General features: G+C 38.7%; 1 protein-coding gene across 1 annotated transcript; it reads right to left on the bottom strand.

Moving 5' to 3' along the window:
* Positions 1–4,290: 4,290 nt before the first annotated feature.
* Positions 4,291–13,841, bottom strand: LOC109043872 (cytochrome P450 6g1). The gene is made up of 9 exons (XM_019061215.2): positions 13,716–13,841; positions 11,706–12,032; positions 10,897–11,151; positions 10,056–10,239; positions 9,296–9,445; positions 7,530–7,592; positions 6,573–6,746; positions 5,737–5,982; positions 4,291–4,762 (listed from the first exon to the last, which is right to left on the bottom strand). The coding sequence occupies exons 2-9, from the start codon at positions 12,012–12,014 to the stop codon at positions 4,578–4,580; spliced, it is 1,566 nt and encodes a 521-aa protein (XP_018916760.2). The 5' UTR covers positions 12,015–12,032; positions 13,716–13,841; the 3' UTR covers positions 4,291–4,577.
* Between the last annotated feature and the right edge of the window lie 1,865 nt (positions 13,842–15,706).

Below are 15,706 nucleotides of genomic sequence, written 5' to 3'. Positions count from 1 at the left end.
ATAGGTCACTTATCGACGGTGAAACTACCAAACCACGTATCTCGGTTTGCGACGCCGCAGACTTCCTGTCATACTTTATTTTTTAAATGAAAAGCTACTTAACGTCCAGTCTTGTAATTTCTACGTCTGAATTTCGTTTCCTCTTCGTGCGGAGAAAATTCTGTGAAAATTTCAAGGAATGATATTGATTTGGTCTACTTCAAAAAAATAAAATGTGAGCGGAGATTTTTAAACACCGCAAACGAGATACGTGGTTTGGTAGTTTCACCGTCGTTATGATGCGTATTCGGGCATATGCGTAGAGTAAAAATATCATACTTTACGCCGAAAAAACGAAACTGAAAGTTAAATGCGTTAACTTCCAAAAACCATACAAAATCCAACGAAAATAAATAATTGGTAAATAACAGCTTTCTTGTATGCAAAGAAAAAAAATTAAAAATGTTAAAAAAGAGATGTCGACACAAAATTACATAGCCCCTTCAATTCTGAAGATACTACAAACGAACTGTACCTTAAAATTTTCATATCCCAGAAGCAAAAGTTCCCATGACGAATATTGCTATCGCTAGCGATTGCAAAAACCAACTTGTTAACTTTTTGAATCCTGGTAAGCGAAAAATCTTCCTAAAAACCGTAGGGGTAAACTTTCCTCACTAATTTCAAATTGTCATAACTCGGTCAATTTTTATTCGATTGAGCTGATCTTGGTTTTAATCGATAGGTATTGAGTTGATCTTCAAAATGAGACCAAAATCATGTCTGTATCTATCTTACTTTTGAAGTTACAGAACCAGTCCCGGTACTTTTGGGACACTCTACGTATGATATTTTTACTCTACACATATGCCCGAATACGCATCATAAGGGACCTATGTGCTTCCTAAGTTGCCAAGTATTAATTATTGTTAGATGATTGGTCTAAAACATTCAATACAACCAGTAAAAATTAACTGTCGTCTACGAGATTCGAACCCCCGCTCGCAACAAAACGGTATCTATGAAGCGCTGACTTGGCGTCTCAATCAACCGAGCTATCTCGACGCTCGTTCACGACTGGAGAAAAGATAATAGTTAAGTGATCTCGGACGCTGAGCGGGGCTTCACAAAAGACGACCTTGACATCCGGCCACTGCTGTTAAGAGACAGCGGATTAAGTGCATTTCTCTGTGAGACATTGTTTGCCTATGCTTTCATGTGTCACGAGGTTCATCTCAGTTTGCATTTGCTATCACGGCAGTAAACTGAGGCAATATTTCTGTATTCATGGATTAAATCCATCAATCGAGTTCTGATTTTGGCTCATATATCCGTAACGGGTCCTCCAGAACAATTTTCCGCCTTGTACGATGTTTATTATTTCTTTATATCTATGTTTAAAATTTGAGGTGGGATAATGGCGGCTTCTCAAGAGCAACGAGGTAGGCGATCTTTTGCACCAACGAACAGAAAACTGATGGCAAAAAATAGCCAATGAAAACCTCCCAAAAAAAAGAATTTGCCTAAAAACGGAACTTCGTGGTTCTGCGCAGATTTACCAGTCAGACACGACATCTCAAGGTGGAAAAAAACTCGCTGAAAGCGAATTTTAGAAATCAACACAACTTGACGTAGAGACATGATTGGCTAAAAAATACAACGGTTTTTGATACATCGGAAAATCAACCAAAAATCGGAGACTGGGCGAAACGCTCAAGGTCGCAGAGGTTTTTTTTTTTTTTTTTTTTTATTTAACAAGTTCTATTACAATGTTGGTACAATTCATTTCCATTTCTCAATTAGTGAATATCTTAAAGAATAAATAGACAAAGAATATAAAGAGCAAATAAAGTATAAAAAAGTGACTTTTGAGAAGAAATGATCAGATCTGAATTTGACTTTTAATTAGTGAACACTGGACGGCAGGTCGGAAACTTGTTGTCAGCCTTTTGCTGACACACCGGAACCGCCCTCTGGCATTTCATCGGTGGGATGATTGGGGGTGTTGAACGCATTATTTTTTGTCTTTAATATTGCAGTAATCATTTTGTCTATTATGATCCAATTTTCTTTGCAATCAAGCATGGTCTCAACTATATTTTCTTTGTTTATTTTGTGTTTCAGGTAGGTTTCAGCGTCGTATCTGTCTTTTTCAAATTTGGGGCAAACGAAGAAGGCGTGTTCCGGCGTGTCAACCGCCCCGCAGAACGGACAGTCCGGAGACTCCCTCAGATGGAATCTATGGAGATAGCTTCCAAAAGAGCCATGCCCCGTAAAAAATTGGGTCAGATAAAAGTTTAGTTGCCCGTGTTGCCTGAAAATAAAATCTTTAAAAGTATCTCTAGTAATTAATTTCTTCATCCAGTTATCTCTATTCTCTGTATTAAACCAGGACGATTCCCATCTGTCGACAAGTGAAACTTTATAGACATTGGGATCCTCTTTCCTGAATTTCCTAACTCTCTCTTCTACTAGTAGTTTAGCTGGAAGGATTCCAGAGAGAATCTCCAGACCGGTATTAGAGCACGTAACATATCCCGAAACAAGGGATCTCCTGAATGGTCTCAGAGTTTTTGTTAGTAATGCAACGTTAGATTCAAGGTCTATCGCGGATTGCCAGACTGAGACCGCATAAAAGATTATGGACATGATGGCGTTTATCAGTAATTTTCTTTTCTGAAATGATGGTCCATGAAGGTTTGGTAGGAGACTCCTGAATCCGAAGCCAACCTTAGAGGCCCGCTCACATACAGTTTCTAAGTGTTTTGTCATAGATAAATTTTTACTGAGTTGAATACCTAAATATCTCATATTCTTTTTTGTCTCAGTTGTTTCTCCTCCTATTACAATTTCTGTTGTTTGATCTTTCCTTTTTCCAGAGATGACTATGCCCTCTGATTTGGAGCATTCCAGTTCAAGGGATTTTTCTTCTAGTCTATTTTTGATGTTGTTTGAGACATATTCCGTGTCAATTTTAAGAGTTCTAGCATTTACAGTGAAGAATATAACTAACAGGTCATCAGCATATGCAATCTTTTCAACATTAGGAGATTCCCTGTTTCGTATTACGTGCTCATACACCAAGTTCCAGAGCAGTGGTGAGAGTATCCCGCCCTGGGGACACCCCGAATAGACAGGCACCCTGAGATCACCACAAATCAAAAATCTTTCATTCAAATAATCTTTCATCAGTTCAATCAGATAAAGTTCAACACCTTGCTCCCTAAGGGCAATGATGACATCAGAGTATCTTAAGGAATTAAATGCGTTCTTGACATCTAGACCGACCGCCACCATCAGTCTCTTTTTAATTCCAAGTTTCCTATTCTTCTCATATAATTCTCTAATTTTATTAATGGCATGAATTGTGGATCTTCCTTTCCGAAAGCCAAATTGACTTTCGGAGAGGTCGATCTGTGTTTGTAGTCTGTTATTAATGATGTGCTCGTATATTTTACTAAAAGTACTGAGGATACAGATCGGTCTATATGCCTTTTTCCTTTTATTCCCCTTAGGGATCAAAGCCAGACGTGCCTCCTTCCACTCTTTCGGAAATGTTTTTTCTTTCATCAGTCCATTGAGCATTTCGAGGAAATTATGAAAATTAGAATCTACAAAAATTTTGGTTATGATTGGTAAAAAGTAATCAGTGCCAGGAGCTTTATTAATTTTAATTTTGCTAAGGGCTAGTCTAAGTTCTGTTTCGGTGATGGGGGTAATTTCATCGGTTGATAGGTCCAAGTTTTGTATTTCTGGTGTCCATATAGTGGGCCCATGATTGGGAAACAGTCTTTCCACTGTTTCTAAAATCTCGCTGTTTGACATGGATGTTTCGTCAAATCTTTTAGGGTTTTTGATTCTACGCTTGACTATTTTATACGCAGCTCCCCACATATCATCTTCAAGATTCCGGATCGTCGCAGAGGTATAGGGAATCCCATAGCGAAAGCAACGGAACGATTGTAATATCATGGGGAACTCCGTTCCCATGACAAAATTATTCACAAACCAATATCATTTTCTTTTTAACTGATCAATTTGTTGATGTTGTTGTTTTTGTGTGACAGACATCGCAGGATTCCTGATCCTTATCCCTCAATATCGTTCGTTTGGGTGCACTCGTTTCGGCCTCCATGGCCAGCCAAGGCCGGCTGCCAGTCAGCTGATAATCGAGTTGTCTTAACTCTGGGTATAAAGGGACTCTAGAGCTTGTTTGGTTCTCTTAATTTAGTGGACAAAAGTATCTTCAAAAATTATGCCAAAAATTCACAATTTTAGAGAGATAATTCAGTATTACAATAATAAGAACAATTGCCTGTAAATAAATTTTATTCAAAATTAATATTTTGTTTCCACATACAATCGATGTATTATGTGTAGAACCATTGAGTGCTATACCTTTTTCTAAGTAAACCATAAAAACATTTTTTCATAACATTACTCGTATTTCTAAATTTAGTTCGGTAATTTATAGCAAAATTCTCAGCAGATACTTAAACAGTTTTGAAAATTAAGAATTCTTATCAAAAATTATAATCCCACAATTTGAAGCAACAGAAAATGCTTTAAAAATAAGCGATAGACACTAAGTTTTCCCCTTAGTATGCGCGAACCTCTCGAGGTACGACATCAACAAGGACATCATCTTTGTGCACGGTGAAGGCGGTCCTCGCATGGAAGTCATAGGCGTCCATTTGTTTCATGTGTGAATGTGGTCTCACTTGGTACTTGTGCACTAGAGAGCCGACCAGAGCCGAAAGCAATAGAAAACCAACGTTGTTACCTATTTAAATCGAAGGAAGATTAATAACCACGTGTCCCAATAATGATAATAACATTACATAGTATACATTTTAAAAAACGATCGTATACAGTATCGTGCACCAAAATTTCGGTGAGAGGTAGAATCTGTTCTCTGTTCACATGCTTGAGGCGCATAGACTATTGTTTATAATGGTTAGGAGTCTCCTGAAGATCCATTAACGTACAAATCTGACGATGAATCGTAAGAATTGTATTGTAGTGGTTAAATCCTCAAATAATAGTCAATGACAATTAATAAATGCGTCCTTCCAAAAGTAGGTATATTATTTCTGTCAAATATTGGCAGAGAAATCTTTTTTTTGGGGATGATAACCGTGTCTCTTTTAACTGCTACCAACTTGGATTAGTTTTTACTGCTTAATGATGACCAACTGTCGGTGGAAATAGAAAGGCAGATACATATTTTCTTCTTCTTTTTTTTTAACAGTGGTGCAATTGGTACCAGCTTTATCCGAAGGTTTAGTCGTATTAGTTTATACCCTGGGGTTTCTTCGAAGTCAGTTTATAGAATAATGCACACATGCTGCAGTTAATATTAAATCCATCGTCGATTGTTGAGATAAGTAAATAAATCCGTCTTACAGTTGCTGAGATTTCAGGGGCTGAGACCGCAACTGATTTGGTGCGGGCAATGACATCCGCTATGGCTTTTAATGTACAATATATCCGTTCTTTTACACGTAATGTAGAAACTTGGATGCAAAAGATGTTAGCTGTTGATTTGTACTATTCAACCAACAGAACATGAATCTAAAGCGTAACTTGACTTTTTAATTATCTCAAAAATTGCATACAGCATTGAAAATATTCGGTTAAGTATACTCCCTCAGTTGATCTCATCGATACGTCGATTTTCCTCAAAGCGATCCTAAAATTCTGAGACGAGGCTGCGGCCTTTCAGAAACTGCAGGTGAGGTGACTCTGGACTCTTACCTGGACATTTTCGAGGTCCTTTGCCAAAGCCAAGGAAAGCATCGACGACGCGGTTGTCCCTGTTCCTCGGACTGAAGCGATCTGGGTCGAATTCATTCGGGTTCTCGAAGTATGCAGGATCACGGTGGACGGAGTAAGGGCTGACCATAAAACGCTCGCCTTTTTTGAAAGAATGGTCGGCTATCATAAAATCCTCTGTGCATACCCTCATCAGTGCTACGTTATTCGGGTACAAACGTGCAGTTTCTAGCATTGGACCAATATGTGTATTATAAAATGTGAAAAAGTTGCAATTTGATGCAAATTGTCGTTTAAGATAGGTACAGTGATTGTTCATTTTAAGGAATGGGCCTCTGGACAAGGTATGAATGAAGGGACACAAAGCACAACGCTATGCGAGTTTTCTCTTTAAAATTTCACAAGGGAAACAAATCGCACATAGGTATAGGTCTGAAAATCAACTCTGGAACAAGATATACGTGTTTTCAATTAAAAGGTATTGTTTAAATGACAAAAATACAAATGATATCATTTGTTTAATCGAACTTTCATTTGATCTGTGTTTAAGAGACTTGCTAATTTCTCGTCCAGGAGTTGATTCCAAAACTCCCCGTTGTGTGAATTGTTTTCTACGTGAGATTTTAGAGAGAAAACATGTCACGTTCTCTTCTAATCCAGACCTTGTCCAGTAGTCCATTACCTTGTGGAAAGCACGAGCACAAAAGAGCAAAATTATCTGAAACTAAACGTCTTGATAAATATTTTGTGCATCTCTAAGTTTGCGTAATTTATCAATAGTGCAGGACTTGCAATAATCATAACGTTTTTGGACTTACCGCGGAGACACTGTTCAAGGAATTGAAGATCCCGAACAACCTCGTAAGTGAATTCTGTGGCGTTGTGCTTTTTCATGACCTCTTCCACCTCTTGTCTTATTCGCTCTTGGTGCTCCGAGTGTAGAGACAGTATGTGCACGGTAGAACTCGCTAGGGTGACAATTGAGCGCATCCCTGGTAAAAAAAAAAAAAAAAAAAAAAAAAAAAAAAAAAAACCATGAAGAATTTTAGAGCCGTTAAAATGTATACTTACTCAGTAAATAATTATAAATTATTAAATTAGACATCATCGTACACTGTGGGAGGCATGCAGTATGGGTCTTTTAGCAGATTTTGTCTTTGATAACCAATCATCATCAGGAGGACAATCTGAGCACCCTCCTCCCAACTCAGCCCCTAAACTACTCCTTATACGATCAGAAAGCGGTTTGAGAAATTAATAAATAGTCGGCATTAATTATTTCAACGAACTTATTGAGAAGAAGTCTTTATAGTCTAAGGAGCCGACCCTATATTACGTATCCCCCCTCCCTTTCGTAACACTTTTGTGACGTAGGTCCCTATCCTTTTTCACGTAAAAACGAAATGGCTTAACACCCCCCTCAGCCCCCTCCCCATTAGAGCGTTACGTGATTTAGGGACGGCCCCTAAAATCGTTATTCTTGTTTTGAAAATTGTTATCTTTATAGTACCTCGTCTAAAATTGCTGTTTCTAGCAATTATTGAAAAAAAACTTGCCTCCAAGGATCAGCATTATTGATAAATGGAAAACAACTTAATCAGCCGAAATACACAAAAAAATACACTTTAATTTGGGAAAAAGGCTGCATAAAAACAACAAAGTATAAACAAAACCCGGAACGTTTCAAAATAGTAACAATTTCATTTTCAACCGGAAAAAAATAAAAATAAAAAACTTTTTTTTAATTAAAGAATAGATAAAAAAATTATTTTTACCTGGTATTCCTCCGGAAAGTATGGATAATGCAAGACCGATCATTTCATTCGTGACGTCCATCTCTGAAAAATTTGAAGTCCAGGTTTTTTATTGTAGGTTTCATAGTATGAATTGATTGACCATACTTTTTAAATTGAAAAGAAACGAGATTAAATAAAATCTGCAAATAATTCCATTTTTTCTCTTGTTCAAAGTTATTTAAAAAGTAATTGTTTCTGAAGGAGTGCGAAAATATAATTTTATCCCAGTGTATGTGGCTTTACCAAATGGAGCATGAGTTGGGGACAATTGATTAGATAAATATCACAATTAAGCGTGCAAATTTTCGTAAGAAATAGAATAGTTCCATGGGTCATTTGTGTAATTAACTGCTTTAAGCTACGAAAGCATGAAAAGTTCAAGCCGTTATCAAGGAGCAACACTGCTCTTTAAGAGAAACCCCCTACACGCTCAGTTAGATCAAAATAGTGATTCAACAATAGATATATAATCAGGGCCGGAGTCACCTACTTGCCGCCCATGGGCCGTCTATATTTTGCCGCCTCCTTCTCATTCGTTTTGAAACTCGATGAAAACCATCAAATGAACGTGCCAGCGGGGGAGGGGTGCATAAGACGCATTTACTCGTGTTGAGCACATTTTTTGGGAAAGCCCTGTCAACACTACTAGCAAAAGTTCACGAAACTTTGCGCGAAAGTTAAGTTCCGTAAACCTATGTCTATGTGGACAAGGCCTTCCATTCATAAGAAATGAACGGACAAATTATGAAAGAAGTAACATAATTGTGGTTCAATGATTTTAACTTCCACCGCCGCGCCGCGCAGACCGCACCGTGTCGGATTCAATGCGTGAAGTATTCACGCAGTCTTGTAGGCGCTTTGTGTTTCACGCTGATCGCAAACCGCTGAATGTGTTTGGCGCAATGCGTGAAGTATTCATGCATTCTTGTAGGCGCTATCCGTTTCACGCTGACCGCAATGACCGCACTGTGTTTGATGCAATGCGTGAAGTATTCGTACAGTCTTGTAGGCGCTAATATACGTTACATGCCGATCGCCGCGCCGAGGGCTTCTCCTTTTCATCTCAAGTCCTCGTTATCATTTCTCTCTAGGTCGCGCCGTTCTAGGCCAAATCGCGTGTTTGGTTTCTCTCGTAACTCGGCTTATTGAGGGTGCTGTCTCGTGTATCACTAAGAGACGACAAAATCAGAAATTACTGTACTCTCAGGAAGTGAGAGATTTTGTCGCCTTTTCTCTTTTGTAATTTTGTTTTTATAAATCCGATTTTTTTTACCTACACGTTAAAAAATTGCAAATTTTTGCCGCCCCTTAGATTTCCGCCATGGGCCGCGGCCCATGTAGCCACCCCCTTAATCCGGCCCTGTATATAATATTAAAATATAATGATTATATATCATCATAACATATAACTATATAATATAGAGGTACCATAATATTTCTTGAAAAATTGTACATCGGATAAAATGGGAAAATGAAAAATACTAGTACAATTTTTCATTGGACAAGAACCTCGGTAACTCAAAGTTTCGCAATTTTGGACCACAGTAAATGAAAGATTTGCACTTTGTGACCTCTTAGAATTAATTTCTTTGCTAGTTCTCAGAGTCAAAATCTAAAGTTTTATCATTCGAATAAATAAAATCGAAACCTGAAATCACCGGTAATCTCAAACCTTCAATAAAGCGATTGTTTTTTCATTTCCTTTTTTGTAGGATTGATTTTGCAATATTTTAATGTTTTCATACCTGAATTTACTTTTTTGTCTTGGTCTTGATCGTTAAGCCCAATGAGGAGATCGATGAGGTCATTTTTATTGTTTCCATCCAGACGTCTCTGATACATTTGCTTCTGAAGTACACTCCTCAGCGAATCAATGAATGTCTGAGGAATGAACTGCATTGAAAGAGTCATTTACAGCCTCCGGGTTATTTTCTTCGTCTGAATCATTTTTGTCGGGGTATTTAACTTCACGAACCATTTCCAGAAACTCCGTAATTTTCAGGTCCTTATCGAGATACGAATTGGTTAAAACAATAATTTCATCATCTTTTTTTTTGTTGATCATTCCGTTTAGTGAACACCTCATCATTTCGCACAGCTTTAATTTTCAAAGACACTATATTCTGAGCGTTAAAAAATTGTTGAGAGGTTTCGTAGACATTCGGATGATGATAGTAACAGCGAAAAATCTGTGAGTAACCATATATCTTATTTTCTTAACTTTCTTCATTTTCTATTTTCTTCTTATTAACTTATTTATTCATTTACTTATTGATTGCTTATTGGAATTTATTTAAATGAAAATTTCCCCTCGTCCGTTTATAAATTATTCGTCCGTTGAATTGTCTTATCACGAAGCGATACTACTGGAGCATCATTGCAGCGTTGCCAAATAGTGCAGTGTGCGCAAACGTTATCGGTAAAAAGTGTGCGCAAATGATATTCGTGAAAAGTGTGCGCAAACGTTATCGGTAAAAAAAGTGTGCGCAAACGTTATGCACCGCTTGAACGCCTCTAAGGCTGGAATTTCTTTGAGGCGCGTCTGAGCAAAGAAGCTCAGTAGTCTACACCACCCCGGCTCAAAGAGACTTTCAGAAAGTGTGAGAAGTTCCTCTTTCTTTTCATACGAGTTAGTGTCCAGGTCTATAAAGCTGTTGAACATGCTATCGAAGGAGAAATTTAGAGCCACCTAAGAGACAAAGAGAGCCGAGCGTGATACACAGAAATGTGAGTCTCACAATAAGGTATTTGGGACATAACATAGGATGGACAATTTTAGAACTTTCATGCATTACTAAGATTTAGGCACGTAGAACTTTGGTTATTCGATCACTATATTTTAGCTCAGCTCATTATTATCAACCGATTTCTAACGAACTAATTGATATGGGGAATCAGAAATAAAATTAAAAGAAGTTAGAGGGTGGATGTTCATTCTAAATCGTTGAAAGAATATTGCTTGGATAACTTTTTGGGGCGTGTTGCGTACAGAGTGTCCAAGATGGCCAGACTTTTTTCTCTGCTACTTTAGGTCGGGCAATTATGAGAACCACGGGGACGAATAGGGAGTCGACTCCAGGAATTAAATTTTAACATCCTCAGCCCCTCCTCCCCCTCAGTATAGGGGGCTATAGAAGTGGTTCTGTCTATACAAATCGGGGTTCCCGTCACAATTTTGAAGTTATACCATTGGTCCAAAATTGGGCCCTCTTCGCCCAGAATATTGATCCCTGCGAAGTTGTGGGACAGAGTCCCCCTTGATAAAATTATATTTAGGTAATGATAATTGACGTAGAGATCTGGCAAAGAAAAATAGCGTTGATTTCTTTCTTCAATTGATGCATACCTGCTTCATGTTGATTGGCCTCCCTTGGAGGTGGGCCTCCCCGACGTGGGTCCACATGCGGGTGATCTGGGTCCTGATCTTGGCGAATCGCTCACCACTGAACCTTGCTGTGGCAAACATGGGTGAGAGCTTGTTTCGGTCGGATTTCCACACATCTTTGTCAGTACTCTGGGTCAGCGTGTGCTGAGCGATCTTGTCATTGTGCGATGCTGCCAATCCAGTTTCGAACGCTTTATCGAATTGTTTTGCAAATATCTGGAAAAGAGGAAGTGATATCTCAATATTTGGTAGATACATATCTACATACATTTACAGTACTTGGGAAATATATAAAACCGCTTTAAAGGGAACTCCTTCTAGTTTTCATGACGTTTGGTCACTCAAATTCACTATCGCATCACATAGCCCACGCTGAGATGCCACTTTTTAAAAGTTTGAAAGTGCGATTCCTAGTTGGACGTATTTCTATCAAACGGACCTAAGCGCCATAGGGTGAGGAAGGTAGAGGGGGGCTTGGATTGGCGGAGGAATCGGGCGTCCGGCTTATTCTGTCCTATACTCGCAATGCTTTCCCATGGCGCTTAGGTCCGTTTGACAAAACGCGCTATCCGGGATTCTAAATTCCTCAAAAGGAACTCAAATTGGCGCTTAGTTCCGTTTGATAGAAATACGTCCAGTTGTAACCCCAGGAGGGTTAGGTTACAGGTTCTGCAAAGAGATGAACGAATGAACCCTGAAAAGGAATTTCTCACTTAAAGTTAGAAGGCTTCAGGAAGATTCCTATTGACCTGTGTGCCAGAACAACTGACCTGTTTGATGAGTGCCGGGCTCCGGACGAGGACGACAGGCATGGTGGCGATGAAGAAAGCGACGAGGTCCTTGTCCTTATTCTCCCGGTAGATGCGGTCGATAGGGACGACGGCGGAGTTGCTGCCCACGCTCCAGAAGTACTTGTGCCCGATCAAGAAGCTCGGCTCCAGAAAAGGGATCTTCGACTTGCGCCACTCCGCCACGCGCCGCGAGTACACCAGGTAGTTGAACACCAAGCACAGGGAGCCTACCAACAGGGGCACGTACAGCAGGGCCGGCAGGGAGGATAGCGGCTCTAAGAAATCCATTGCGGGCTTTTTTACTCGCTGTAACAACACGGATATTGTGCAAATCAGTTGGTAAAAACTTACATGCTCAGATTTTAGGGGCCGTGTTGAAACGACGCACTTTTCCCAAAGTGCCTCACTTGCCACGCATAGCTGGGCCTCCCCTAACCTATGCTATTCGGTCGCGCTTTGCAAGATTTTCCTTTTCTACGTAAATAATGGCACTCCCCCTATTATGTTGACGAAAATCTTTGATAAAATCAAAGAAATCGGCATTATAATACTATTGCTAGTTTCGCAGTACGGAGTACCAGAACCTTCATCCTCCCGTCACGTATATGTCACGCGGGACTGGGGGCGGACCTCTTTCTGTTCCTCGTATATACCGAGTCGAATTAAGGTGGCGTATGAGGAACGGCTGCGCCAGGCGCCATCACAACCCAACAAGGGTGCTAAACTAAGACGAGGGAAAAAAGATTAGAAAGACAAGAGAGAAAATATGAAGGGTAAGGATTTGTGTCAAAACCGGGAGGCTTTACAAGCTACTTGGAAACATATTCATCCCGCTAGATACTTTTGACTGAACCAATGAACCGTGTGTGATTCTGTTCGTAGATATTGTCTGCTTGAATCTTGCCTTCAATTTGGCACATAGGTAACGAACATACCGAAGAGCGCGAATAGTTATCTACTCAGAGAACACAATTCCATGATTGAACCGATAAAAAACGTTTTAGGCATCGTTCACCTGAAGTTTGACTTCAGTTTTTCTACAAAGGCAGAAAATACAGCAATGAGAACGAATACGATCCATTCAAAACACACACATAAATCTTGCTCCATGAATTTTGCTGAACCATTACATCATGCGTAAATATCCTTTAGTTTCGCCTTATATTTCTTTCCATAGGCAACAAACATGCCAGGGAGCGCGAATAATATCGATTTGAAAAAAACACGCCTTATCGTCAGTATATTTGATTGAATCGATGAACGAAGTTCTTAAACTATTGGATGGTATTGTCCATCTGATGTTCGCCTTCAATTTTGCTGCATAGGCAACATACCTAACTGAGAGCACGAATAGTTATCTATTCGAAGAACACACAATTATATTACTCCATGAACTTTGATTAAACCGATAAACGACGTTGTGAACTTACTGGTAGATATCATCCTTGATATTATGCCTAGTTCACCGTATTTCCAGCATCATGTGTCTCTTTTAAGGCTCTATACTAAATTTATAAGTATACGATAATCCTAGATCAGATTTCGTTTCAGTATGAGTCCGAGGACGAATATTAATTGATGTCTCCAAAAATGACGAATAAATTAAAAAGCATCTCACTGCTGTAAGGCGGCTCCTCATGCGCCAGTTCTTTGGTATCTCGCGCAGACTCTTGATAGTCTACTTTTTCTAAAAAATGCACAAAAATCCGCTTGAAAAGCTTACGGGAATACCAGATTAAATTCATGTTGAGGAGGCAAAAATTAATTTATTTGGGTAAAAGCACACAGCGTTTTGTTGAAAAAATCCCTTTGGTCATGTTAAGATATTGATGATATAGTTTCATCATTTGAGGACTACGCAAGGAGGCGATATCTCAGTCAGTTATTTGCAGGCTTTAAACATTTTTTGGACGCGAATCTTAACTCGTAGCCGCAGCTGTATTTTTCCTACTTTTTAAAATCATAGGATAGAGTGTAAACCTTACGTACCTCCGTATAAGCATATATTCGCTGAAGAGCTTGAAGAATGAAGAAAATACGAAGTCAGAGAATGAAGAAGAGAGTTTTTGGTAGAAGTTCAGCCTGGATTTTCCGTGTAACACTGTGACTACTTTTTACTGTTTCTCAATCAATTTATAAGTAAACCAGTAATAATGGATGCATTGTTCGCATCTTCCTACGTTGTTTTTTTTCTCCCTTTTTTTCTTTTTTTAAATTTTGAAAAGTGAAAACAATGGCGCGGAAGTAACCTCGAAATTCAAGATGCAAGCTGACAAGGTCAGTGAAAAGAAATTATGTTCTTCCGCTATAGACTATCCAACATCATCAAAAGTCTTAGTTGTGTTTCAGTCCGGGCGGGAAGTTTGAAAAACAATAATGCCCTTGGCCATATCCAATTCTTAGTGGCTTGCTGCCCTCTGACTACACACGAGAACCAATGAGAATTGAAAGTGACGGAATCGGTATGCTGTTTGAGATGTTTTGTTAGTCTGAAACGGTGCCAACATATGTGCGTTATGTAAATTTTGGATGCTTAGCTAAGAGAGAGAGCATACCTCAGTTTCTTTTACCTTGGCAAAAGAGGCCTTGAAGTAATATTCTAGCACACAGTCTGCAATTTTAAACTATTCGGAACAAAGAGACCTAAGAATATTGTTTGTTGAAGGTTACTCTGTTTGAATCCAGTGCATTGTTATGTAATAAAGATGACATTCGGAATTTAAGCATTTATCTGTAATGCGAGATGAAATATTATGTAAACTGATGCTGCCCGCACATTTTGAATGGCGAGGTCGTGTCAATGAAATTGTTGATAGTCAGATTTTTCTCTGCTCCATGTAAGTTTTTCCGATGACAGGAAATTGGACAATTTCTTCTCTGTGAGAGAGGATCATTCTTTTTTTGCAAGTTTTCATTATTAAACTATGCAAATTTCGTTCCAAAAAGTGTTCTCAACCATTTGATCCTGTCAGCTCTAATGAGACTGATTCGGTAAGATCAGAACAAGATACTCATTACCAAGAACTTAGGAGATGGCGTCACTGATTGATTTGTAAATGCGCGTGCTTAAAATCCGTCTCATTAATGCATGAATTACATGGGTCTGAGGTCAGAGGTGGGATCTCCGATGAAAACTTTTATTGAACTTGTAACTTTACAAATCCGAATTTTACATTCCGATTTTCCACGATATGAAGATGAGTTTAGAAGAATCGGAATTTTTCTAAGAGAGCGCGTTTCTGGAGTGAAAATTCAATAGTACAGGTCATTTTTGTTTTAGAAACCAAGAATACGTTGATAAGAATAAATTAATTTGACATTTTTGAGAACTTCTCCAGTTTAGGTACTGATACCTAACAAAGTCTCAAAGTTTTAATCGGAAAATCTCTTTATTCTTTTGATTTCTCAAGATAAAAGTGGCTTTTCATTTTTCCATTCCTCACCAGCTTTTTGGAAAATCCTATAATAATGTAACATTTTATGGCTGCTCAATCAGCTCTATTTTTGACCCCCATTAAACGCACTTTCTTTTTTCTCTAAAAAAATGTATTTTGCCAGAAATTGCAGGTGTTAGGAAGAAATCAAGGGCATTGGTTAATGTGTCAAAATTTTGAAGATCCACCCTCAAGAAATCGTCCGCGAGGATGGATAACCTTTTACAACTTTTTTCGCAGCTAAATTGGATTGCATTTTGCAAAAAGGAACCACTAGCATTGCAATGATGCTAAGATTGTGCAACTTCATCTTTTGCAATAAAATTGCGGAAATCGTGAAAAACTATGAAATTTAGATGGTAATTTTTGTCTTAAATTTACAGTTTTTAGCGATTAAAATAGAATCTATTAATGGATAATCGGGTTTTTCCTCCAAGACAAAAGAAGTTGCACAATCTTAGCAACATTGCAATGCTAGTGGTTCCTTTTTGCAAAATGCTATCCAATTCACAACCCGAAGCACACAATAAATTAAGAATCCCAAGG

The sequence above is a fragment of the Bemisia tabaci genome, chromosome 3, assembly GCF_918797505.1.
Source record: "Bemisia tabaci chromosome 3, PGI_BMITA_v3".
In the NCBI taxonomy this organism is placed as follows: domain Eukaryota; kingdom Metazoa; phylum Arthropoda; class Insecta; order Hemiptera; family Aleyrodidae; genus Bemisia; species Bemisia tabaci.
Note: the sequence above shows the minus strand (reverse complement) of the source record. Positions and strands in the feature narration are given on the sequence as shown.